The following is a 25,797-nucleotide window of genomic DNA, read 5'->3' on the forward strand; positions in this document are numbered from 1 at the left end:
GTTGAATTTCATTTCAGAATGTTTTAGATTTATAGATATATAGGGGTCATTTTTACAAATGTTATGTAGTGTGTGAACTTTTGTATCTTGCTTTTTACTTAACATGACATTATAAACATTACCTCATATCATTTTGTTCTTTAAAAACATGACCTTAATAGCTGCGCTGTGTTTTTATGAATTTGCCATTTAGTTTAATTATTTCCAAACTATTGTCCATATGCATTGTTTCCACTTGCTATTATAAACAATGCTATAATGAACATTTTTTGTATATAAATCTTTATGAACAATCATCTTCTTGACATACTTTCTTTTTTTTATTTATTTATTATTATTTTTTTTAATTTTATTTTATTTTTAAACATGAAACACTGTATTAGTTTTGCCAAACATCAAAACGAATCCACCACAGGTATACATGTGCTCCCCATTCTGAACCCTCCTCACTCCTCCCTCCTCACACCATCCCTCTGGGTCGTCCCAGCGCACCAGCCCCAAGCATCCAGTATCGTGCATTGAACCTGGATTGGCAACTCGTTTCATACGTGATATTACACAGTGGAATTATTTGGTTCAAAGGGTATGAGTATTTTTAAAATTCTTAATATATCACTGTCCAAAAAGATTGCACTAATCTCATTGTTTTATTTGTAAAACTGATTAGTAGGAAAATGGAGAATTTTGCAGTGTTTAATTTCCATTTGCATCTCTTCTTTAGTGAATATTTAAGAACACTAAGATCAATGGTCAAAAAACTACCAATTACTTTATTATTGGTTATCAGAAAACACTGTTGTATTCACATAAGTACTTTTAAGAGAATGGTAATGCTTTAAGTAACACAGACATTAGAAATTTTAGGCATTATTTTATAATAGCAAAATTATTTTTTATCAAAGTTTTTTTCTTGATAGGACCACTTACAATACTAAGTTAATCATCATGAGATGGTGTGATTTACTGAAATTACATTTGTATAGGGGACTATGAAGTCATCTTAACTCAGTGAGTTAAAATAATTATTTTATAACTACTCTATAATAAATATATCCTTTAATATGTATTTTTATTTTTTTAACTGTGCTGGGCCTTAGTTTCAGCATGTTGGATCTAGTTTCCCCACTAGGGATTGAACCCATGTCTCCTGCAGTGGAAGCAAGGAGTCTTAGTCACTGGACCATCAGGGAAGTCCCTTAATACATCCTTTAAATTTAGACTTGAATACCCGGTATACTTCCTTCAGTCTACCTTTAAGTATAAAAGGCTTTCACCAAAAAGCTAAAGAGACAAGGGAGTCTTCAGAGACTTTCAAATCTGAACACATACATAGTTGTACATATATTATGAAAATCTTTGGCTCTAAGTTCATATATTTCTCCCCAAAGGAAGATTTGTTTTCTTTGATATTGTTAATAGAAAACAACCACCACTGTTCATGTTTTACTCTGTAAAATAAATCAAGGACAAGTCCAATATGTAAGTAGATACTAAGATTTAGTAACTGGAAAATGGATAGTTCTCAGTATTGACAAGAGTTAAGTGTAAGTACAATTACATCCACTACAGTTGAGTGTCAGTGGATCTACGTGACTAGAAAATAATTTAGCAAAGCATATCAATAATTTTTTAAGAAAAATAAAGGCAAGAATTTGTGTCTTCTTCATCACAAACCCTACTAAATTATAGTAAAGGAATTTTTAAATATAGAAATCCACAATGATGAAGGAAAGGGAAAAGACAGCCTCAGTTTCTAGAGGAGGAAAAGTAGATGGAAGAGGATTGACTGATGAAGCAGAGTATGGGAAGCTGCAGCACAGACTTCAGAGGGAGGGAGCTTTGGCAGGAAGGATGCTGACTGCCTGGCAGAAAATGGGGAAACTCTAGATCTAGAGTCAGCCTTTAGGATGGGGGACAAACTTAGAAAGAGAGGTATAAAGCAGGGTAATTAAAGATATTTTAAGGAACAGTCCACTATCCCCTTACCTAATTCCATTCCAGTTTGTTTTATAAGATGTCTAACGTTTGCCTTCAAGGTAAAAAGGGAGGGGTGGGAGTAGGGAGAGCAGAAAGTGATATGCTAGTATTTTAATGACCATTAAAATAAAATACAAAATTCTTCACAAGAAAATAACAAAACCCAGTGTTTCTCAAAGTGTCATCCACAATATTCAGTATCCAGTTTAAAGTATTACTATATTACTAGACATTGCAAGAAGAAAATATGAACTTTAGTGAAGAGAAAGATTAGTCATTAGAAGCAGACCCATAGACAACCCAGATGTTGAAATCAGCAGACAAGGATTATCAGTATGTTTTAAATTTTTCCCAAAAAAGTGGACTTAATAGGTGAAAGGAGGAGAATTTCAGGAGAGATGGAAAGAATGAAATGACAACCCTGGAACTAATAAGTACGGTATTTGAAGTTTTGTGGAAGTCATCAGATGCCTTTGGCAGCAATTTGGACAATAAAGACTAAAGGATCAGTGAACTTGAAGACAGGTCAAAAGAAATTATCCAAACTGAAGAAAAGAGAAAACAAAATGACAACAAAAGCAGAGCCTCAGTGACTCAAGGGACAATATCAAGCATTCTCATAGATATGTAATTGGAATCTCAGGAGAAAAAAGGAGAGAATGGAGAAACGGGGGGACATATGAAGAAACAATGCCCACAGTTTTTCCAAATTTAACATAAAACAACAACCCACATATCCAAAAAGCTCAGCAAAATCCAAGCAGAGTAAATGATAGAAAATCACACCAAAGCGTGTCACAGTCAAACTGCTGAAAGTCAGAAATGAAGATAAAAGTTTAAAAGCAAAGGATAAAAGACACATAACAAACAGGAGACAAGAAGAGTAAATGTTCACTTCTCATCAGAAATGATATGGGCCAGCAAACTCCAGAATGAAATCTATAATAGGAATAACTGCCAGTATGGAATTATATATATATCTAGAGAAAATATCCTTCAAAAAGGAAGATAAAGTCAAGATATTTTAAGATAAACAAAAATGGAAAGAATTTTTCACCAACAGAGTTGCACTACAAAACAAGCTAAAGGATATTCTTTAGGTTGAAAGTAAATGATACTAGATTGAAATTTGAATCTGCTGGAAGAAATGAAAAACACTGAAAATAGTAAATATATGGATAGAAAGAAAAATGTGTTTTTTTTTCCCCTCTTTGTTTTTTTTGAAAATCAATTGACTGCTTAAAGCAAAAATAATAACAATGTATTGTGAGGTTCAGAACAAACATAGAGGTAAAATATACGGCTGTAAGTATACAGTTGATAGAAGTGGGTATGTGTAATTATTTATTTATTATTGTATGATTGTTACATTATACATGAGGCAGTATAATATTGATTCAAAGGACACTATGATAAATTAATGATAAGTACTATAATCCTTGGAACAACCTCTAAAAGCAAAGAATGAAGAGGTATCACAAAAAAGATAAGACTAAGAATTTCTTGAAAACCATTTCACCTAAAAGAAGTAAGGAAATAATCAAAGAAATAAAGAATAAACACAACTCAAAATGGTAAACATAACCCAGTAATACCAATAATTATATTAAATGGAGATGGACAAAAGACTCTTAAGTAAACAACAGAGATTGACAGACTGGGTAGCAAGACCAGTAGCAAGACCCAATTATATGCTGATTAAAGAAATGCACTTCACACATGAAGACAGAGACAGGCCAAATTCACAATACTTACGGGTTTTATCACCATTTTATTAGTAATTGATAGAGCAAGTATATTAAAAATCTTTCAGAATGTTGAATATTTGAATAGTGTTGTCAACCAACCTGACCTAATTGACATTTGTAGAACACTACACCTAACCACTTGAAGGACACATGGCATTTTCACCAAAATAGACCAATTGCTAGACCATAAAATAAGTTTCAAAAAAATTTAAGTATTAAAATCTTTAGATTATGTTCTTTGACCAAAAATAGAAGTAAAATAACATTTAATAGCACTAAGATATCTAGAAAATTTCCAAAAATTTAGAAATTAATCAACCTTCTAAATAATTCATTGATGGGATATTTCCTGGCAGTCCAGTGGTTGGGACTCTGTGCTTTCACTGCTGAGGACCTGGATTCAATCCCTGGTTAGGGAACTAAGATCCCGCAAGCCATGCAGCACAACCAAAATAAATAAACAAAAATAAATACTCTATTGATCAAAGAAAAAAAATTCACAAGAGATACTAGAAAATCATTTGAACTGCACCATAATGAAAATACAGTAACCCAGTTACCAGTATCGGTAATGAAATCGATCCTGACCCCACATTTATTTATTTAAAGACTAGCAACAGCATATTATAAAAGAATTTTATGCCAAAAGGGAAGTGAACACATTTCTTTAAAAATATGAATCACTAAAATGCACGTGAGAAGAAATGGAAAATAGAAATAGCTCTAAATCCATCAAAGCAATTGGTAATTAAAATTCCAGGCTGAGGTGGCTTCACCAGTGAACTCTTAATTTAAGAAAAAATAATAGCAGTCTTAAACAAATCTTTATTTCCTGAAATAGTTTAGAAATAGAAGGAAGTCAGCACTTTTCAACTCATTTAATGAGGCCAGCATAGCCTTATCAAAACCTGACAAAAATTATTACAGGAAAAGCCTCGGAACCACATTGCTCATAAATAAAAGAGCAAAATCCTCAACAAAATATTAGCAAACCAAAGTAAGGACAATATATTAAAAAGTTAATACACTATAACCAAAGTAGTTTTTTCCAGGAATGCAGCATTGGTTTAACATTTAAAAAGCAACCAATGTTGTAATGAAATCAAAGAAAATAACAGCATGATCATCTTAAATCACTTGATAAAATAAAAACTCCCAGTATATAAGAAAGCCTACTGATAAACATATGAAAATCATACTGTATAGCCAATATAATACTTGCTAATAAAATATTGAATGTAGTTTTCCTAAAATCAAGAACAATGCAAAAGTAATTGTTCTACATTGTCCTAGAATTCCTAGCCAGTCCAATAAGGCAAGGAAAGATTGGAAAGACAGAAATTACACTTCATTTACAGATATCATTATTGCCCATATAGAAAATTACAAGAAAGCTACAAAACAAAAAACTAATAAGGAAATTAGCAAGGTGTTTTAGGTACAAGTTCAATATATAAAAAGCTAGTTTGTATTTCTGTATTCTAGCAACCAGCAATTGGGAAAGGAAGTTTTAAAAAATTACTATACATACAATGACATTTTGCATGTCATCTAAAATTTTTGTTCAGTCACCAAGTTGTGACCAACTCTTTTCCACCCCATGGACTGCAGCACTCCAGTCTTCACCATCCTGTCCTTCACCATCTCCCAGAGTTTGCCCAAGTTCATGTCCATTGAGTTGGTGATGCCATCCAACCATCTCATCCTCTGTTGCCCTCTTCTTCTTCTGCCTTTAATCATTTCCAGCATCAGGGTCTTTTCCAATGAGTCGGCAGTTCGCATCAGGTGGACAAAGTATTGGGGCTTCAGCTTCAGCATCAGTTGTTGCAAAGAGTATTCAGGGTTGATGTCCTAGGAATAAAAACTAAAGATGCACAAGACACTGAAAGCTGTAAAATGATGCAACAAATAAAAGAAAACCTAAAGAAATGGGGAGATATATAATGTCCAGTACTCAAAAGATGCAATATCATTAAGATACCAGTTATCTCCAAATTGATTTATACACTGAATGCAAATGCAGTTAACATCCCATCAGATTTTTTTGAAAAGAAATATACAAGTTCATTGTTAAATTTACATTGAAATGCAAAGGACCTAAGATCTTGAAGCAATCTTGGAAAAGAAGAGTAAAATTGAAGGACATTCATTATTTAATATTAAGACTCGTTATATAGTAATTAGTAAATGAGATAGTGTGGTATCAGGGTGAGGAGAAACAATTAGATCTGTGGAATAGACTAGAGTTCAGCAATAGAACACACAGATACAGTCAACAAATTTTCAACTGAGGTGACAAAATAGTTTAGTGGAGAAAGGTCAACTCAGATTTATCATGCTGGAGTCTTACATTCTTTTTTCGCATTTTACTTACTAGTTGTTAAGGGCAGAAAGACTATGTCCCATTTAACTCCTGCAAATTAGCCAGGGCAAGCACGTAGTGGTCATTCTATACAGGCCTGTTGAGTTAAATTGAATCAGAAATCAGATCCATACTCAGAAAGCTATATAACATCTATGTTGGGATTTGATAAGTAATTTTAATAAGAGGAAGGCTCAGGTAATAGATTCAAAAACACATAAGCTTCTAGGAGCAATTTTTTAGACACATGGACAAGGATTAAATTCAAATATAATTTTTATTGAAATCTGGGCAGATTGGGTGTTTCCAAAGATAACTCTCTTTCCAAGAAGTAGCTACTTTGGTTCAAGTATTTGATGAATGTTGGATAAAGACATAGCCAGAGACTCATATCAAACTAGCTTCCCTATAATTGGAAAGGCCCCAGGCATGCAAAGTATGAAAGTAATACTGATTCATTCATTCACCCATCCATTCAGTATTCATCATGTACCCACAAGGCACCAAGCATATAATGATGAACAAGACATACATCACTGTCTCCACTTTTCTCATGTAGAAATTGAAGAGGATATTTTAAGGTTTCACTAAAATCAATACTCTTAGTCTAGAATATAAATTTGTAATGACTATAGATTGTAGGCCAACAAATTTCATGCTTCTTTTGGTTTGTATTAGGGCTCTTCAATAGAAAAATAGTATGAGCTGTATATGTAATTTTAAATTGTTTAGTAGACACATTTAAAAAGTAAAAATAAACAGGTGAATTAAATTGAGTAATATATTCTATATAAATTATATTGACAATCATATTGACATGTGATCAATATTTTTTATTGATCAAAGGAATATTTTTAATTCTCCTTTTTTAAGTCTTCACATTTCAGTGTGTAATTTACACTTAGAGCCAACTCGATTCAGACAAGCCATGTTTCAAGTGTTCACTAGCCTTATGTGGCTAGTGGCTACCTTATTGGGGAGTGATATGATTCAACTCCAAGTCAGCTATAGTCTACTGAAGATTACAAGTGGAGGGACTTCCCTGGTGGGCCTGTGGTTCAGCATCTGCCTTCCACTGTAGGCAACACAGGTTCAATCGCTGGTCAGGGAACTAAGATCCCACATGCCATGGGGCAGTGCACCACAACTGCAAAGCCCATGTGCCACAACTAAGATTCGGTGCAGCCAGAAATACATACATAAAAATTTCTAATTAAAATAATAAAGTTTACAAGTAGGTTTCTGAAAGATGGAAAACTGATGGTATTTCTAGCTCATAATGTTAGAGGAAAATCGCTATATCCAGGAAAGGACTCTTTTTATTCTATTGCTAGAAATATCAGGACCTGTGGTCAGAATGAACTAATTCTGTTATAGTCAAGAGTTCTGTAACCCTCCACCAATTCACCAGTTTTCATCTGAAAGAATCCTAGAGTTTTACTATATTTGGAGACAAATTGTACTACCAGTGTGCAAATATACGCAAGTAGTCTTTGAGACGGAGAAGGCAATGGCAACCCACTCCAGTACTCTTGCCTGGAAAATCCCATGGATGGAGGAGCCTGGTAGGCTGCAGTCCATGGGGTCGCTAAGAGTCAAACACGACTGAGCAACTTCACTTTCACTTTCATACATTGGAGAAGGAAATGGCAACCCATTCCAGTGTTCTTGCCTGGAGAATCCCAGGGATGGGGGAGCCTGGTGGGGTGCCGTCTATGGGGTCACACAGAGTTGGACACGACTGAAGCGACTTAGCAGCAGCAGCAGCAGTCTTTGAGAACTCAGATCTTTCCATCATTTAATGACCCCACCATTGAGACAGTTTTCAGGTCCTAAAAAAAATACTACTACTCAAATATCTCAATAAATATTTGTTAGATGAATGATGAAATGAACCAGTAGCCCTCATATCAGTTCTCTGATACACAAAATATATTCAGCTGTAGGTTAATAATCCCAAATTCATTTGCATGCTGGTCTTCCATTTAAAATGCTTTTGCATTCAACAGAATAATTTCTTTCTTCTGTTCTAAGGTCATTATTTCCACTAGGCTATAATGGAAATCCCCTTTATTTTCAAGAATAACAGTAATTTACTACACTATGCACAATGAACTGTATTTTAGAGTCTTAATTTATTGAATTTCATCAAACCTGAATCTCAACTGTGATTTAGAGAGAGTTGGAACCAGCCTATACTTAGTCCCTTTTAACAAAACATTTATACAGTCATCAAAAAATTAGTTTTTCATCTTTCACAGTAGTTTCTCCTGGTGAGGGTACTACCCAGGTACCATCCAACTCCACCCCAACAGAAACACCTGGAAGCTGAATCCTGGATCCACTTCTGAATCGAAATTTCTGCAGGTGGTGTCAGGGAATTTGCATTTGCAATAAGTACTAGGGGAAAAGTCATGCACACTAAAGTTTGACAACCACTGCCCCTGCAGTAAAGTTCCAAACTTTAGTATAACTAAAGATAAAATTGTATACTATCATTTAAATCTGTTTTATTACTGGAGGAAATGATGTTTTCAGTACTTATTTACTTTGTTCACCACCTGGGCTGAACATTCCACTATGTGCTGTAATTTCCTTTTAAGTAAATTTTAAGAGGCACTCAATATTCAGTCTATAAAACATAGGCTGTGCCTTTTTGATAAATAGGTAATAAATGATGGATTCAACTAAAATCAGATTTACCCATCATAAATGGGCAAACGTCTAAAACCAAACTGACTAGGACCAAATTCTATTCTTTTGTATTTTCCAAGTGTATTCTCTATAATGCGTGTGACAGTGTCAGGAAAGGTATTCTTTGTTTCTTTTTTTTTCCTATGAAATCATTTTAAGAGTATTTTAATTCAGTCACAATCCTACAGATAGCTATTGAGCTAGACACAAGTACTGGAGCTTCAAAAACGAATCAGATTTTGCATCTGCCTTTAAGGGCATCTTAGCCTCTGCAGGGAAGGAGCAGACATGAAAACCTTGTGTTGAATTTAACGCACCATGTTACACCAGGAAGTAGAGAGAGGTGAGACAGAGGCCAGGCTTCATAGCGATGATGTTGTTCTCAGTTTGGTTATGGGCCATAGTTGGCCAGAGAAATGGACTCATTCATACGGGGTAATCCAGACATCAGGAAGGTCAGAAGTGCCAAACCTACACTCTTTCCATTACACCCAACTTTCTCCAAGAACCTAACCTGCAAAAGCAGGCTGGCTTCCCTATTTCTCATACCCAGAGCTCTCTCTGGTTGTGAGTAAGATGTTAAGTGTGATACATTTCCTTTTCAGGCCACTAAGGTGCCATTTAATCCACTCCAGCAATAACTAAATAGGAACCTACCTTTAAAGGATGCCGAAAGCAACGTGCTGCTAATTTATTGCCACATCTGTTAAAGCTCCAGAGGGAATCTGACTCTCTAGATTTTAAATATAGTTAAGTTATTGTGATGATGTTTCCTGATTTAATCCTTCCATAAATTAGATGAAATGATCATAGAACCTGTTGTCACTTCATTCTTGCCCTAGCTCCTCTTCTGCCTTCATTAATTCCGAATAAAATACCACAAGACACTGATGTAGCACTTGGAGATGGGAGGGCTGTGTTTTTATAGCCTCAATTTGAAATCATACTTAAAGACATCTATGCCTTTACTGAATAGTGGGGGAACTGTTCATGCATATAAGGCTCCTAAGGATCTTCCTGGGTAGTTATGGGTGAGGAAACTAAGACTCAGAGATAAGTAGCTTGCCTGGGGTCACTCTGTAAGTAATTACCAGAGTCAAAACACCCACTCAGGTCTTCTAACTCCAAGTACAAGGCACTTTCTAGTATATCCCTTCATCTTCTGGGGAGTCTATTAAAACAGTTTCTTGACTGTTTGCAGTGAAAGGAACTATTGCCAACATGTTAACAAAACCCAAAATTGTGGCATCCCCATCACCTGATCATCAGTGTTTTTAGTTTATCACTTCACAGTCATTATTTGGTGTTTTCTTACAGAAGGCAACAGACCACTGCAACAGAAACTGTCCTTAGATGGGAACCCCAAACCTATACATGGAACACCAGAGAGGTCAGATGGCCTACAGTGGTCAGCTGAGCAGCCTTGTAACCCAAGCAAGCCTAAGACAAAAACATCTCCTGTTAAGTCCAATGCCCCTGCAGCTCATCTTGAAATAAAGCCAGATGAGTTGGCAAAGAAAAGAGGTAAAGTGATTTCTTTTGCACAAATGATTCAACATATTTTGCGCACACAGAGAAGTATCTGAATGACAAAACCTTCCAAAAGATACCGCTTAGAGTTAGACCTGAAATTGCATTTCTTTCTGTGAGCCACATAGATTGAAAACCAGATATGATTCCTCCATTGTTAATCAAAGGTCTTGAATGTTTAAGTGGAATTATATCCCCTTTGTCTGCCTCTCTGTGGCCATTCTTCTCTTTCTAGGTGTGGATAAATTTGCACCACAAACACTTGGTACCCTAACATCCTATAAAGCAAATGTTAATGCAGGAACCTCTTTAGCCATGTAAATGTTGAATGTTTCCCTGATATACAGGTTCTGAATTTGCATTGACTGAAGATGAGTTTAGAGGCCAACCATGTCTTCTGATATGATGTTCCTCATGTAAATTCAGTTCTGTGTTAGAACTTTCAGACAAAAGACACTGAAAGAGGGTTTTATATTGGACACCCTGTATTTTGATTACTTTTTGAACTTTGATATATTGATACTTTATGCATAACTAGTATTAAACATGAAAGGGGCTAAATCACTTCCTTTCTGATTACCAGAGGATTTAAATAATATTCTCATTCAGGCCTCAGTTGTATCTGATTTCCTTGGCTTGGGTTTGATTATACCTTCTCACTTTTCTTGAGAGAGATTTCTTTTTTCTAAGAAACCATGCCCTTGTTGGGATAAGTACAATTTGCCTATTTGCTCTGCACTATCTGTAAACCCTGGTGACAGTTTCAGGAAATCAGGCAAGATTGGCACCCACAGAGCTGCTTTAAGTACTGCTGGTATAATTACAAGCCTGGCTCAGGACTGATGGGGCCAGAGCCAGGGTACCTGGCACGGATGCTCTGTCCTCTCTCTAGTTCATTTGTACCTCTCCCAACCTCTATGTCATTTTCCTCTTCCAAAAGCCCTGCTGGCTTTAAACCACACAGAATGGTGTTTATAGAGACAGCCAGCAGCACAAATGGTCTTTAGACATATCAGATTCTAAGAAACCCCAGTTTGTAATAGAACATAATGATCAGAGCCTCTTTGCAAAGGGTAAAGGAGACACATGTGCCCAAAATGGCCCAGTCAGAGAGCCCACTGGTGAGATCACAGCTTCTCAGGGACCACACAAACCACCCACTCTGGATTTTAAAAAATTGGGATTATAAACATCTTCTTAATGGAACTTTTTTTTCATTGAAAAACAAAAGAAGATCTCTTTTTATTGGAAGGGGATATAGTTGCCTTTGTCATTGTTGTTTAGCTCAGAAATAAAAAAAATAAAGTGTTCACTACATGTTCTTTCTTGACGTTAATTTCAGGCCCAAATATTGAGAAATCGGTGAAGGATTTGCAACGCTGTACTGTGTCTCTAACTAGATACCGTGTCATGATCAAGGAAGAAGTAGATAGCTCCGTGAAGAAGATCAAAGCTGCCTTTGCTGAATTACACAACTGGTGAGTAATTTCACTTAGAAACTGTCAATTTATGGCACTTGAGCTGTTCCTATAGGTAACAGCATCAGATGGAAAATGTTGTTTATTTAATACATAAACATCACAGAACAACACTTCAGCGAGTTTTCTTAAACCCTGCTGACAGATGCATATCTTGGGAATAGAAAAGAAGAGAAAATTTGAAATAAAGGGAAACCTGATAGACTTATTTGCTGGAGTTTGAAGTTGGGTCAAAAGTATATGAATGATGTAGAACACAACCTCAGTAAAGGACAAAACTTCAAAAACTGTATTTTTGACATATCTCTGAAAGGTTAACATCATGAATGCTTACTCAGAAAGAATATTTTCCAGCCTGATATCATCATAAAATAAGAAAAGCTCCCTTAACAAAATTCAGAAACAGCTTATGTAAACTTAGCGATAGACCCCCATTCTTGGTATCTTGAAGACTGGAATTAAGAAATGGTATGCCAGTGTAGTTTTGGTCCTGCCCTGCCCTGCTCTGCAATGGATTTTGATGGAAGACATTTCTTTCAGCCTTATACTTTTGCTCATGTCCACAGTCAGAGTGAAATATCTGTTAGTAAAAATGATTAAGTTAATATCAGTATAAAAATGTTCTCAGTGTATCCATCAGGACACTTTCAGTTTCAAGTGACAAAACCTCAAATCACAGGAGTTAAAGAGAAAAGAGGATTTATTACTGATGCACATGAAAATCCCAGGAAATTCCTTTAGGCAAATTTGGTTCTAAGCCCAGTATGTTAGCAGGATTCAGATTCCTCTCTCTCTCTTTGCCTCCTTTCCTTAACCAATGTCCCCCACGGTCTCCTGGTTCTGCTTATTCTTCACTTCACTCTTAGGTACAGTGTCTCCATGTCACAGCAAAGATGACACGCTGGAAGCTCCAAGCTTACACAATCTTCAGCCCTGTGATCTGAGAGAAGACTTTGTTTCCAGTAGTTCTGACAAAAAAGTCCAAAAGGGCTAATTCCCATTGGCTGGGTTGCGACATATATCTGTCTATAAACCAGTCCCTGTGGCTACAGGGACAGTCTTCCCACTAGCCAGGCCAGAGTCATGTGCCTGCCCAGAGAGTTAGCGGTGGGACATTTGCAGGGTGGGGGAAAACCCCACCTGAACTCCATGAACTGAAAGGTGAAGAACCCTGGATCCCTGGAGAAAAATCATGGTGTTAAAGAGGAAAATTAGAACAAAGAAAACACATGTCCACAATGTCCAGGCTCACATAACATGTTCCCTATATTGGCTTCTCATGATTCCAGAGTTTGATCACACTTTCTGCATATTCTTCCCATTCTTAAGTCCTTTCTTTGACACTGATGTGCTTTTTTGCTGACTATAGCATAGTGTAAAACTAAGGATTATGTCAATCAGTAACCTAATGTAAAAGTCTCAAACTTTAAAGCATCTGCTACTTAGAATGTGAGATTCCAGGGGTGCATCAGTCACCAGGGACTTGAAAACAAACCATTTCCTTCAGTTATCATTCAGTGAGGAATCATTTACCCTCCACCCAGTGGAACACTTCTCTGTTTGATCAGATTATAACCTCACTAATTGTTCAAAGCAAACTCCAAGAATATGTTTGAAAGTACTTGGAGAAGGTAAAGATGCTATACAAATAAAAAGTGTTATTATTACTATTATTACTACTGATATTTAAATTTTATAGTTACACAACTTTTCCAGTTTATCCTTCAGTTCAGTTCAGTTCAGTCACTCAGTCATGTCCAGCTCTTTGCAACCCCATGAACTGCAGCACGCCAGGCCTCCCTGTCCATCACCAACTCCCAGAGTCCACCCAAAACCATGTCCATTGAGTCGGTGATGCCATCCAACCATCTCATCCTCTGTTGTCCCCTTCTCCTCCTTAATTTATCCTTCAGTCAGTTCAGTTCAGTTCAGTCGCTCAGTCTTGTCTGACTCTTTGCGACCCTGTGAATCGCAGCACGCCAGGCCTCCCTGTCCATAACCAACTCCCAGAGTTCACTCAGACTCACGTCCATCGAATCGGTGATGCCATCCAGCCATCTCATCCTCTGTCTTCCCCTTTTCCTCCTGCCCCCAATCCCTCCCAGAATCAGAGTCTTTTCCAATGAGTCAACTCTTTGCATGAGGTAGCCAAACTACAGGTGTTTCAGCTTTAGCAACATTCCTTCCAAAGAAATCCCAGGGCTGATCTCCTTCAGAATGGACTGGTTGGATCTCCTTGCAGTCCAAGGGACTCTCAAGAGTCTTCTCCAACACCACAGTTCAAAAGCATCAATTCTTCGGCGCTCAGCTTTCTTCACAGTCCAACTCTCAGATCCATACATGACCACTGGAAAAACCATAGCCTTGACTAGACGGACCTTTGTTGGCAAAGTAATGTCTCTGCTTTTCAATATGCTATCTAGGTTGGTCATAACTTTTCTTCCAAGGAGTAAGCGTCTTTTAATTTCATGGCTGCAGTCACCATCTGCAGTGATTTTGGAGCCCAAAAAAATAAAGTCTGACACTGTTTCCACTGTTTCCCCATCTATTTCCCATGAAGTGATGGGACCGGATGCCATGATCTTCGTTTTCTGAATGTTGAGCTTTAAACCAACTTTTTCACTCTTCTCTTTCACTTTCATCAAGAGGCTTTTGAGTTCCTCTTCGCTTTCTGCCATAAGGGTGGTGTCATCTGCATATCTGAGGTTATTGATATTTCTCCCAGCAATTTTGATTCCAGCTTGTGCTTCTTCCAGTCCAGCATTTCTCATGATGTACTCTGCATAGAAGTTAAATAAGCAGGGTGACAATATACAGTCTTGACAAACTCCTTTTCCTGTTTGGAACCATTCTGTTGTTCCATGTCCAGTTCTAACTGTTGCTTCCTGACCTGCATACGGGTTTCTCAAGAGGCAGGTCAGGTGGTCTGGTATTCCCATCTCTTTCAGAATTTTCCACAGTTTATTGTGATCCACACAGTCAAAGGCTTTGGCATAGTCAATAAAGCAGAAATATTTTTCTGGAACTCTCTTGCTTTTTCCATGATCCAGCAGATGTTGGCCATTTGATCTCTGGTTCCTCTGCCTTTTCTAAAACCAGCTTGAACATCTGGAAGTTCACGGTTCACATATTGCTGAAGCCTGGCTTGGAGAATTTTGAGCATTACTTTACTAGCATGTGAGAAGAGTGCAATTGTGTGGTAGTTTGAGCATTCTTTGGCATTGCCTTTGTTTGGGATTGGAATGAAAACTGACCGTTTCCAAGTTACCCTAATATGTAAAAGCATGCTCAGGGGCTTCCTTGGTGTTCTAGTGGTTAAGAATCCACCTACCAATGCAGGGGACATGGGTTGGATCCCTGGTCCAGGAAGATCCCACATGCAGCAGAGCAACAAGGCCAGAGTGCCACAGTAACTGAGCCCAAGCACCTTAGAGCCATTGTTCCACAACAGGAGAAGCCACCACAATGAGAAGCCTGGACACACAACTGGAGAGGAGCCCCTGCTCTCTGCAACTAGAGAAAACCCGTGTGCAGCAGCCAAGACCCAGCACAGCCAAAAATAAATAAATAAAGTTTTAAAAATAAATAGATAAAAGAACATGCAACATCCAGACCTGTTCTCTGGAGCCAGAGTCAGCACACGTCACCTGTAAAGTGCCGGCGGGTTAAAAACCTTGAGCTTTACAGGCTGTAAGGTCTGTGTGCTCGTACTCAGGGCTGCTCCTGGGGTGTGGAAGCAGCCGGAGAGCCTGCAGAGGCAGGGGCCAAATCTGGCTCGGGGGGGGTCGTGGTTTGCCAGCCTCTGTCTGGAGGCTGCTCACAGATTACTCTGTCTTCTCCTTTGGTGCGGCATTTTAGAATACAGTCTTCTCCTGAGGCCCATGTGTGACACCTTCCCTCTGAGTGACTCACACACTAATCGACGGAGTGTAGCAATGACCTCAAATTACCTCTCTCCTCCAGCTGCTCTGAGTCCTTTTATTTTTTATTTCCTTAGTAAAATGAACATCGCATGGCTCATGAGACGTCTTGAGATTTATAACCGATTCTTTGAGTGCTTTACTCCTCAAGAGCGGGAAGTGTGGGGCCAGGAAAGTCAGCACCCAGGGAAGATGCGTATCTTTGCTTGTAATTCACATCGTGTTTTATACTGTTGGGAAGGATGGCTTCTGAATGAGCTCTGCCAAAGCAATACGGCTGTTTAAAAGTCACCTCCTTGACAAAAGGACATTTTCCCTCCAAACTGAACAAGAGAACATTTAGACCAACTACGTCCTGTATGGTATTGCTGTGAAAGGGGAAAACACCACCCCTTGTTTTCTGACCTAACCCTTCAGCAAAACAATCCCCAAATAATTACACAAATGTTAACTTGAATGTAAAACTAAAGTATTTTTTAACAACCACAAACATGCATTTATGCCAAAGGGAAAAACTTGACCTCTATTCAAAATAAGTATGCTGCCCAGGCAACAGGGCGATGTGCTTGAATTAAGCCTCTCATTTTCTGAGGAGCAAAGGCTGATCTTAAGGATTGTGGTGCTCTTGAAAAAATAGTGGGTCACGAAATAGAAGAAGGCAGCTTAAAAGCTTAAAAAATGAACTTCCCTAGTGGTGCTGAAATCACGAACTCTAGGCACTAGAGAGAATTTTGAATGCAGCCCTATTCATTTAGTACGATGGAAACCTCAGGGTTGTATCATAGAGTGTGTCCAGATTTGGAGGATGTGGCGTCCTCTGGAGATTTCCAGGAGTGCTGGTTCTGAGGCAGATGTTGACTCATGTGGTGCACAAGCAACAGGGGTGTGGAGTACATCCCTCTGCAGCTTCTGCGCTTCCTCGGGGCCACCCTGTTCTCTCACCTAAGCTCTCAATAGGCGCTGTGTGTAGTTTAGAAATAGACAGTTAAAAAAAGAAAAACCACCCTTCATATTCACTTTACTACCAAAGCACCAGCTTCAGGAGGTGAATCCCGAGTAACTAAACTCCCCCCCAGGCTGGAATTCACCGGAATGAATTGTGTGAGGTTCGGAGAAAGCCGTGGTTTGCACATGCTCAGTACTGAGCGAAATGAAGGAAATCCTTGTCCTTCCCAATCTGGCTGTGAAGAATGTTTTGCTCAATATGTTTACTGAAGAAAGCCATTAAGTAGCTAACTTATAATATCAGAGTTGGCACTTAACCAGGACACAGTTGCACAGGGCTAAATGATCATTACATGGCCCCTTCTCATTTTTCCAGAAAGAATTAGGGATTTAAGAGGGGGAACAAAGATGACACAATACCCTCTCAATATGTCTTCACAGAAAATAAATTTTGCAACATGAGTGTCTGTGTGAAAAGTCACATCAGGAACTAACATGAAGCAGCTGGTTTCTTTCCTATATGATTGGCCCCCTACCACAACTGGAAAATATTCATCTTTCGAATCATAGCTGCCAGGTTTAATTGCTTTGTGTGCAGACTAGTCTAACTTCTCACAAATCTGTGTGTGCATGGCCAAGTTGATGTTGACGGCTTTAAATGAGCAGTAAAACATTAAATTCAAAAAAACATTGAGGAAGGAGAGTAATACTTGATAGTTTTGCCATATGCTGGGGGAAAAAGGATTCCAAAATAGAGCTGTAAAAAAATTGTTAGGTGCTATTGTCAGTTTAACATCTAATTAAAAGCATTCCTAAAGAAAACGGAAGATGGTTAAGGAGCCAGAGGGTTAGGGTATGTGCTGGGTAACCAGGTTGCCGAGAATGGGGGCTGGAGGGGATAATATGTTTAGGCCGCTTTGCTTTCAAAAAGGAAAGGGAAATCAGTCAAAGCATGCCTCCTGTATAAAGTGGCCAGACATGTTCCTGGACCTGTGTTTATTTTCTCTTGAAGCAGTGCCAGGAAATTGGAAGTAGGTCAGAAGTTTCCCAGCTCCCCCGACCATAAGCCCTCGCCCACCTTCCCTTTCTTTGTCGGCTTTCCCTCCATCTTGGAGTTCACTCCCTCCCTGCAAGGGCAGGTGAGCCTCCTACTGTCCCCTACAGGCCGGGGGCTCCTCACGGCAACCCCAGTCACTACATTATGCCTGCGTGTTCAGTTTCTCAGTTGTGAACAACTCTGTGTGACCCCACTGTGTGACACCCCACCCCCCTGAATGTAGCCAACCAGGCTCCTCTGTCCATGGAATTTTGCTGAAGCAGCTTGCCATTTCCTCCCTCCAGATCATCTTCCCAACCCAGGGATTGAACCTCTATCTCCTGGGTCCCCTGCATTGGCAGGTGGATTCTTTACTGCTGAGCCACCCAGGAAGCCCCTACTACACCGTAGGACCTTGTAATGGGTTCTCTGTCTCCTTTTTCTTTTCTTCCTTTTAATGACTGAAACTCATTTTGTGTCACTGGTAATCTCATCATTTTGATGACCATGTGATCCTCCCCCCGCCCACTGCCCCCTCCAGAATGACAGATTTGCATGTTAACCAGCTAACAGAGTCTGTTCAAGCTCTCCTCCAGCCAAAAGAATGACTCTAAATGTGAGAATTGCCGGCTAAAGAGAAAGCCACTTCGAGATAAGTATATCTTGTGCATCTCTCAAATCCCCCTCTGAAGAAGGGCTCTTTATCTGCTGCTAAAGCCCTGTGGGTAGCCAAGCAGAACCACACACAGACCACCAGGGTGGTCAGCAGGGTGGCCCCACACACAGACCAGATATCACTACTGTGACATTTTAAATGTTGTGTCTTTTTCTGGGATATGAACTCGAGAATGCCTCCCGAAGAAGAAATTGTCAGTGGGGCTGTTGGATTTCAGAGCAAGCCAGGCAGCAGTCTGTCCCATATTCCCACTTTGCTGCTTCTTGGGTGCCTGAATAACATCAAATTCTTGGAGCAGGCGCCTTAGAACTACTTCAGCTTGAGTCCAAATGAGACCATTTGTCTTCACTTTTGCAGATTTATCACATAACAGGATTCTTATTCTTTGGTTGTTTCCTCCCCTTTCCCTGCTCGAACTCCCCAAACTTTTAGCTGCCTTTTCTAATATCTGGCTCTCCATACAGTGCTAAAAGCTGAGATTTCTGTGCCCTTTAGGTTTTTTATTTGTTATCTTTGTGAATAACTTAGCATTGACTGAAAGACGATGCCTGAGAATTAATATTTACTTCTCTCAGTACCAAAGTATATGTGTATGCACTGTAATTACAAACTCTAGAGCTCCGTGGTCATCCTCTGCTTTGGTACCAGGCCCAGAGATGCTGATTTCACTGGGCATAAGTGAACCCAGAAATAAGGTTTTTGTTTTTGAAGATCCCTTGGTGATTCTCTTGTGCATCTGTGGTTGAAAACCACGAATTGAGAGTCCCGCAAAGGAGGGTGATATGTCTGGGGCTGGAGCAGTGTTCCCAACCAGATGAATTTGCCTTCCCCCAGGGAGACGGTTGGCATGTCTGGAAATATTTCTAAGTTGTCACAGCTGCAGAGAGGTAGTGTTACTGGCCTCTAGTAGGCAGACACCAGGATGCCACTATTAATACTTAACCTAGTATGCACAGGACAGCCTCCCCCACCCCACCCCCTACCCCCACCAAAGAACGATCTAGTCCAAGACGTCAATAGGCTGAGAAAGCCTGAGTAAGAGGAAAGGGAGACGAAGATTGCACCAGTCCTTCTGCATGGTCTGCTGCAGCTCCTTGAGTGAAGGGTGGAGATTCCTCCCTTTGCAACTTTCCCCCCCACCCCAACTACCCAGTAGCTGTCTGCCCCTCCTCCAGCAGCCCTCCTAATCCACCACTGCAGACGAGAGAAGGGAGATTTCCTTTCCATGCCCAAATCATTCACATACCCCCCAATGCAGCCATAGTGTCTTCTCTTTTCACAGCAGTGCAGTAGGAAGGCATTTCTCCCATACTTGCTGAAACATAAACCTTCTTGCTACACATTTTAAAGGTCAAATTACGTTTTTGTTTGCTTAAGACCAGCAGAAACAATTACACTGAAGTGTAGAAAATTGAGGACTTTGCTTCTTTGTCTATTTTTCATTATAGAATGCAAGTCAGTCCTTAGGAGAAAATGGAAGAATTAAGAACTGAAAGTTGTAGCTGGTGATAGACAGTCACTTTCATTCACCATGCTGTCTCTGCTGAGTCTTTTTTTTTTCTTTCTCGTTTTGCAATAAAACCAAATAACGCAGTTATTGATTCAGGGACCCGGATTCAGATGAAGATCTGAGGCATGTAAAGATATATACAGTAGGGAATCGTTCCATTAAGTGTCTGTCTGGGGAGGTATTCTTTTCCTCTGGCTTTAGCCAGGCAGCAATATTGCTTGGTGTTTGTGGCTACACATGGTATATATCCAACTACTCTGGTGCCAGTGACATCCTCAGGTGGGCCTGCCCTTGTGCTATTTAAACTGAATGACAACAGAAGGTCTTTTTGCAATCTTACCATGCTGTAGTGGTTGGGCAAGTATTTGTTGACCCTCTCTTAATTATAAGAGAATTACCCTCTTTTAATTAGGAGAATATTGAAATTAAAGCACTCTGTCTACTTTGATAGGAAAGTACAGGGGAAATATATATTAGGTGAAACAGGTCCCAGAATCAGATCTGCGCCTCAGAATAGATGCTATGACAGCAAGCAAATCTGGCTTTTGAGTTCAGTCACGTGGAGGATGTGGATGTCAGTGTGGGTAATGAGTTGAGACTCCATTGTAAAACAGTGTGACTGAAATAGGAAGCATTCTGAGTGCATCGAGAGTGTCTGAGGCAGGGTGTTGGTCAGTAATAAAGTGATGCTTTTCTCTGAGCCCTTCAACAGAGGATGTTTATCACAGGATTACCAATAGGAGAGAGGGCTGACGTTAGGAACCTTTGTAGTCACTTAGTATTGTCACGTGAGGACTTTAACAGGCCTTTGGTTTCCTGTTAAAATATCAACAATGTGTTAAATAATTGCTAGATTTTGCCAACTCCTTAGCCTATATACATGATGCAGATAAAACCAAGAGTTTACATATTTTATGTTTTTTCCAAGAAGTTTAATACAAAGTCTCTACATCCTTCTGCCCTGCAAGGGAATACAATCTTTTCATTGATCAAAGCCTATCCAAACAAGACTTTCTGACTAATCTCTTTTCTTCTCATCAGATGTTTTTTCCAAGTGCCTACCTGCCAGTGACTTGTGTTATCCTGTGGGAATTAGACAAATCCATTCCTTCTCCCCACACTCAGTATTGGAGATTATGCCAGCATATTAAAAGAACGCACATTATGGAGATGAGCATACACCTGCAAAGGATATCGAGACAGTAGTAGAAGAAGCTAATAAATATATTTATGCCTCAAGAGAGCCGTATGTATGCTTTTCTGTCACTGGCCTAGCTGACAAACTGCCCAAAATGACTCCTTTTCCTCACTCGGCGCCAGTCCAATAAACAGAAATCAGTTCCAGGATCCATTTCTGAAATTGTGAAAAGGGTAAATACCTTATACCATGGAGGAACTCAAGGTTCCTGTGACTTTGTGTCTATGGCAAGTCCCCGTGGCACAATGCATTTCAAATCTTGCCTTGTTCGTGAATATGTGTCATTCTAAATAGGGGTAGCTCACTCTTGGGAAGCGAAAGCTTCTCTTTTCCTCTTTTCTTTCCTCCCCAAGGTTTTTCTCTGCGTTAGATGTTTCCCCAGGGCCACCGCAAGGACCGAGTGAATCAGTCGACATGAAGGAAGAGCAGGCTGATACATACAAAAAGTACAGAACTGGCCTTTTCAGTTTGGATACGGTCCCCGGGAAACCAGCATAAATAGCACCTTGTATTAATAACCTTTGTGAGCTCCACGTGTGATTACCTCCATACATCTTGTCAGCGGCGCACTTAGCGTTGGAAGTCAGCTTTCTTTCACTACAGCCTTCTTGCAGAATAATAAACCCAGAAGAAGAGCTAGAGGATAAGAAGTTGGTTCTGATTTCAGCTTGAAATCTGAAAAGATTTCTGAATCTTTTCAGCAAATGAAGGCTGCCCGTCAAATCAGCTTCAGAACATGCTCCCAAATAGGAATCGTTAAGTTTTTATCATAGAGTGGAAATATAAAAAGGAATTAAGCAAAGTGTTCTAACTATACAATCCCAAGAGAGTGTGTATCATTTGTATGTGTGTGTTTTTAAAAATTTAAAATATAATCCATTTTCACTGAGAAAATAAGACAAATTTGTTCCTATATATTAGGATAAATATAAAATACATTATTGTTTGAAAAGTGGAATATCCTAGATCACAGTCTCAGAGTACATCTTGGAGTTTATTTGTATTTATTAGACCAGTGCAGAGTGAGAGTGTAGAGTCAAATGAGACCAAGGAGTAATTTGGGACACTTAATCGTCTAGCACAGCAACAAATCATATAAAAGCTGTACCTGAAGCTAATACAGTAGATTTCCTTACATGTATGTTACATTATTGCTCCAGTGACTGTTACCTTTGGTACTTAATAGGCCATATTGGAACAAAAGTGACATCTTCCTGGGTTTATTAACAACTTAATTAGGAGGCATGAGGTGTGGATTTCCACAGGATAGGATTTAAATCTCCTCTCCACATATTCTAGTACCGAATATGGTTGAGTTTCCTAACTTCTACTCCGATGCAAAACAGGGCTACTGTCTCTTTCTGGAGTTTTATGAAGATTTATGTACAAGATATGCAGTCTGCAGATTATTCTAGAAAATTTCTTGCCTGGTCCATGATAGAGGTTCAGTCTAGACTGGTTCTCTTCTCTTTCAGGTAAGCATTTAGTAAATGTCTTTTCCTCTCTACCAAGACACTAGGAGGAAGTGAATCCATTCCACCTTTCTGTTTACTGAGCATACACTGGATTTCAGCTATAAGATATGGATATTTCATCACAGCTTTTTACTGTCTACTCCCTGGTGAAGAGAGATGTAAGGCAAAGCCTTCCCTTCCCTTCTCTTCGTTCATCCACCCGATACAGTAGAACCCCAGGGCTAGTGGGTGAATATAGAAACTGCACAAAGGCAAGTACTGAAATGGAGCTGGGCCTGGAGGAGGAGAAATCAATACCGCCTGGTTAATGAAGGGTTGACCACAGAGGTGACATTTGAGCTGGTCTTTGAAGGAAGTCTAGGAATTTGTCATCCTGGAAGGGAAAAAGGATTCCATGCAGAAGAAATAACACAAGGAACCAGAAAATAAGAGAGACCACAGCATGATTTGAGAGGAGTGTGTGCCCTGGGTCTCACTCCATCGAAGTGAATTGTGAGCACATCCCTCTCAAACCAAAAAATTTATTTATAAATAATTTATGTGTGCTATGGTTAGTCTGTATACTGAAGATTGGGAAAGTCTACTTTTTGGAATGAAAAGTAAACACTGGGACTTCCCTGGTGGTCTAGTGGTTAAGACTCTGCACTTCCAATGCAGGGGGCACAGGTTTGATCTCTGGTTGGGGAATTAAGATCCTGCATGCCACATAGCTCAGCTTAAAAAAAAAAAAATTAAAAATGTATGTACATGCAGTTTACTATTTTCCTTATGCCCCTATTTGGGAAGCCATTGGCTGGGGCAGGTCCTGAAGATGAGGGGCAACAGATTGAGCCTGGAGATGCTGGCTGGTGAGAGCTTTTTGGCCCAAACCAAGAAGTACACATTCTCTCCTCTTCACAAAAGAGTCAAAAGATGCAGGAGCCCTCAGGAGGCCAGAGCAGTGGAGTCTAGGCCTGACTGCCTTGGGTTGGAAGTAGGCCAGCATTTCTGTGACTTTTTCTGGCCCTGTCAATCTCTTCTAGTTTCTGTTCATGAGTATGTGTTAACTGTGATTCATCACTATGATGGCTTCTGCCTAGATGCCCTCTTCCCCCCAAATTGGAGGGGAATGCAACAGTATTCAGAGTGGTTGGCTGTATTTTGGGTATGAGACAGAGATTTTATTTTGAAATTTGTTTTATCTTCCTTTCTACATTTCCCAGTTTTTTGTTTTTAATGAGCATGTAAAATGAAGTAGAGGTGTAGGTGGCGCTAGTGGTAAAAAAAAAAAAACCTGCCTACCAGTGCAGGAGACTCAGGAGACGCATGTTTGATCACTGGGTTGGGAAGATTCCCCTGGAGGAGGAAATGGCAACCCACTCCAATATTCTTGCCTGGAGAATCCCATGGACACAGGAGCCTGGTGGGCTACAGTCCCAGGGTTGAAAAGAGTGAGACACGATTGAAGTGACTTAGCACAAAATGAAGTAAATGAAGAATGTTACTTCCTTAAGTGGTACCTTTGTGCTGTAAGACAATCAACACCACAGATAGAAGTTTGCTTTCTTTTTCATAGATGTAGTTTTGTTGTTCTTTTATTTTTTTAAAAAAGGAGATGGTAGTAACTCAAATCATTTTTATACCTATAGAAGCTGAAATACAGATAAGTTACTTTCCTTGAATGCTGATCGCCATGGAAAGAAACAAAACTAAGAAGTAGTCAGCAAAGATAAGAAATTATATTATTAAGTCAAATCAGATGTAAAATTCTAAATAGAGGTATATAAGGAATGTAGATACTTTTTAATTGAACATGTGATGATGTGGGATTTGTAGAATTTGCAGGATTTTGCAACTCTGATGTCATTTCTTAAATTCCAAGAAGAAAAAGGAATCCCTGTCCGTATTTGTTCGTTTTTCAATTAACTATTGTGTGTAAGGAACTCCAGGATTTTGTGGTGAGAGTTAGTCATTATGCTTCATCTGCACATGTCTATGCACCTCAGATGGTGTGGTGAAATATTCATCAACTGTAATTTAAATCATTATCTAATTCCAATATAAAATATGCAGACTAAGAGGTATTAACATTAACGGGTTATGTTACCTCTGATTAAAAAAAAAGGGAAAAAAAATGGCCTCAACCTGATTGGCAAATGGAGCCCAGCTGCCATGTTCACTGGCCGCCAGAGCAGTGTGGCTCTGCCGTACGTGTTAACTTCGATTCGTGCTCAGAGACGTTCTACTTTATTTCCCTGAGAGTCACGATTTCTAGGCAGCTGTTCAAAGAGTTGCATCCCAACCCCAGCTGACAGGCTGTAGACATGCGTGTTGGGTTTTGTATGTTTATTGCACAACACGTTGGAATTCAAGAAATCTTTAGATCAATTGTCAAATCACTGCTGCATTCAGAAAAAAAAATTCCAATTATAAGAAGAACGCGGGTTGTTGTGAAACTGAGGTGCAAACGTGGACAGAGTAGAAGGTAAAAGACTCAGGAATCCCAACAGAAAGCTAAATAAATGAGCATAGCCGGCTCCTTGATAATGAGCTGTAGTGGCACCCTGGCAGGTGGAGCTGGTTAGGAGAGCCATTTCTGGGATAACTCAGGAGGACCTGATCACGTGGGAATGAAGGGGTGTTGTGGAAACTGGTGAGTGGTGAGAACAGTGACCAGCAGTCAGGGCAAGCAAGGGGCCAGGATGGACATGCAGGGGAGGAAGAATACTTACCCTCTACCCTTCTGGGTTCTTGACTGAGACCCTGTTATAAAAGACAGATTAACAAGAGAAAAACAAACAGACATGTATTAACGTGGACATCTCATGTACACATGGGAGACCCTTAGGGAAAAGTGAAGTCCCCACCGTGGCCTGGAATTCAGGATTAAATACCATCTTAATAGGGAAAGAGGAGAGGCATGTAGATCTCTGAGGGGAGAGTGCATGATTTTTAGGAAAGATAAACTGGTCCTTAGAAGAGCAAATGGAAGGGCTGCTGCTGCTGCTAAGTCACTTCAGTCATGTCTGACTCCTTGTGACCCTATGGACTGTAACCTGCCAGGCTGCTCTGTCCATAGAATTCTCCAGGCAAGTATACTGGAGTGGGTTGTCATGCCCTCCTCCAGGGGATCTGCTCGACCCAGGGATCGAACCTATGTCTCTTTATGTCTCCAGTATTGGCAGGCAGGTTCTTTACCAAAAGACAAAGTTGTGTCTCGTTATGACCCCATGGACTGCAGCACACTCAGCTGGCGCCACCTGGGAAGC

The 25,797-nt window shown here is 39.5% G+C and overlaps 1 protein-coding gene across 5 annotated transcripts in view; it reads left to right on the forward strand.

The window, feature by feature from the left end:
- Positions 1 to 25,797, forward strand: part of SPATS2L (spermatogenesis associated serine rich 2 like) — a 188,618-nt gene that overhangs the window by 135,499 nt on the left and 27,322 nt on the right. For 4 of the 5 annotated variants that reach the window (XM_055573046.1, XM_055573045.1, XM_055573047.1 and 1 more), the window contains 2 exons: positions 10,099 to 10,305; positions 11,654 to 11,789. In XM_055573046.1, coding sequence (XP_055429021.1) covers positions 10,099 to 10,305; positions 11,654 to 11,789 — 343 coding nt within the window. The remainder of the gene's footprint in view (positions 1 to 10,098; positions 10,306 to 11,653; positions 11,790 to 25,797) is intronic. The other variant, XM_055573048.1, reaches the window with a different exon arrangement.

This window comes from Bubalus kerabau, chromosome 3 (genome assembly GCF_029407905.1).
Source record: "Bubalus kerabau isolate K-KA32 ecotype Philippines breed swamp buffalo chromosome 3, PCC_UOA_SB_1v2, whole genome shotgun sequence".
Classification (NCBI taxonomy): Eukaryota; Metazoa; Chordata; class Mammalia; order Artiodactyla; family Bovidae; genus Bubalus; species Bubalus kerabau.